Genomic DNA, 1,946 nt, shown 5'->3' on the forward strand with positions numbered 1-1,946 from the left:
CACTCAACTTGGAGACACAGTATGGGCCCACAGGTGGCCCTACCTGATCTCACAGACATTACTACCTCTCATGGTTGTTACCTTGTGTCCACTTGAGAAGTTTAGAAGGTTAACTAGGTGAGGGAATCAGGGAGCTTACTTTGTAAACATCCTAAGCCTGGACAAGAGGAAGGTGCAGAGGGCAGCCTGCATACACTATAAGGGAGGAGAAGAGGCTTGCTCTTACCCCTTTTGCTCTTGTTGCTGCCACGAACTGTTGCCCCTGTGTCATGCCACCTGCCTTGGAGCCAGCTGATTATGGACTGAAACCTCCACAAACTGTGAGCTAAATAAACTTTTCCTCCCATAATTTTGGGTGTTGGGCGTTTTGTCTCAGCAAAATGAGAGAAAAGTAACTAAAACAACACCCAATCCAGTTTTCTCTCAGAATGGCTCTCAATCTGGTATCTCCCTTAAAAAGGTTATTTCTTGATTATTCACTGCAAATGCTGTAACAGATTAGCATGAAAGTCTGTTAACTGTAAATGCCTTTGTTAATGAGAATGCTCAATCTGGTAGATCCTGTCAACAGCCAGTGACTAATGAGAAATCTATGGCAAGGGAATCTGGTTATGATTAACCAAGCTAGAGAGGCATGAGGCCAGGTGAGTGGAAGTGGAAAGTTTTGAGGAAATTCTCGTTAAGGTGAGATTGTCATCCCAAGTCTACTGATTCTTCAGCTGGCTAGGTAGAGCTGGAGAGTTGGACCAATATTTCCCTTATCTTATCTCTAAATGCTTTCTGTATCTTCTCTTCCTTTGAGATGTGGTTCATTTAATGAGCATGAAATTCATCCTAATAAAACTATTCCAAAGTTTTGGGTATGTCACACTATTGCATTCTCTTCATGGTTGGCTATACAGACAATTCAGGTTAAGGCTCCTTGAAAATATTCATCCATTGGATTGATGTGTCCTGGAGATGCTACCAGACAATATCCAGACCTCCTCTTGTCAGAGATAAAAGTAACTGTTAACTGTTTGGTGGAAAAATTAAAGATCTTCTGTGCTATATGATGATCATCTTTGATGATGAAAAAATAAAGAAATGAATCAGTTTTCATTTTTTTCTTTAAAGCAGCCAGCAGTCAATGAAATAAACAGTGAGAAGAAGAGGCATCCCACATGCTTTCACAGAACTTTCTTCCCACTAAACCAGGAGCACACACACGGAAGTGTCTGCTTGAAGAAATGTAAGTGCTCTTTAACTCTCTGGGGCAGAACTGCGGTAAGCAAAATCCTCTTTTCCTTCTGACGTTGGGATTCATTGTTCATCCACAGGGTGGACTTCATCAAATTGCCACAGCTGGCTGGCTTTTCCATCACACTGACTCAAGAACAACTCCTTACTGTTCTGTTGAGCCATAGCTTCCATGCATTTTCCGGAAAGAATGTGGACAATCATTCCATTCTGAAAAGGGACAAGGGGAAACATAAAAGAATGAGATAAAAAGAAAGAAAGAAAAAGAAGGAAGGGAGGAAGGAAGAAAGAAAGAAGAAAGAAAGAAAGAAAGAAAGAAAGAAAGAAAGAAAGAAAGAAAGAAAGAAAGAAAGGCCAGGACAGTTCCAAAAGTTAGCAAAGATGGATGTTTTTAAGATTTGTGTTGATTGTTAAAACTATCACAGAGGTGATATGAAAGGTCCTGGAAAAGAATAGTAGCATTTTGGGTTAATATAAAATATAATTTAAATAGCCCTAAAACCTGTTTGTCACTCAAATGTTGAAGATCAATAACACAGTTACCTTTATTGCAGTTGCATAACTGTGAATTTTCTTAGAAGTTTTGGTTAGGATAATTCTAGGGAAAGAGAATATTTAGTCTTTATGCTTTATTTGCAACAATTTATTGTTATCATTTTACTTGTAAATTTTTGCTTTCAAAAACGATTTAGTGGGCTGTATCTCTA

The 1,946-nt window shown here is 38.9% G+C and overlaps 1 protein-coding gene across 1 annotated transcript in view; it reads right to left on the reverse strand.

The window, feature by feature from the left end:
- Positions 1-327: 327 nt before the first annotated feature.
- Galnt15 (polypeptide N-acetylgalactosaminyltransferase 15) overlaps positions 328-1,946 on the reverse strand; it is a 48,818-nt gene continuing 47,199 nt past the window's right edge. Inside the window, exon 10 of the mRNA XM_023715721.1 lies at positions 328-1,449. Coding sequence (XP_023571489.1) covers positions 1,303-1,449 — 147 coding nt within the window. The 3' untranslated portion in view covers positions 328-1,302. The remainder of the gene's footprint in view (positions 1,450-1,946) is intronic.

This window comes from Octodon degus, unplaced genomic scaffold, assembly GCF_000260255.1.
Source record: "Octodon degus isolate 3935 unplaced genomic scaffold, OctDeg1.0 scaffold00043, whole genome shotgun sequence".
NCBI classification, from domain to species: Eukaryota; Metazoa; Chordata; class Mammalia; order Rodentia; family Octodontidae; genus Octodon; species Octodon degus.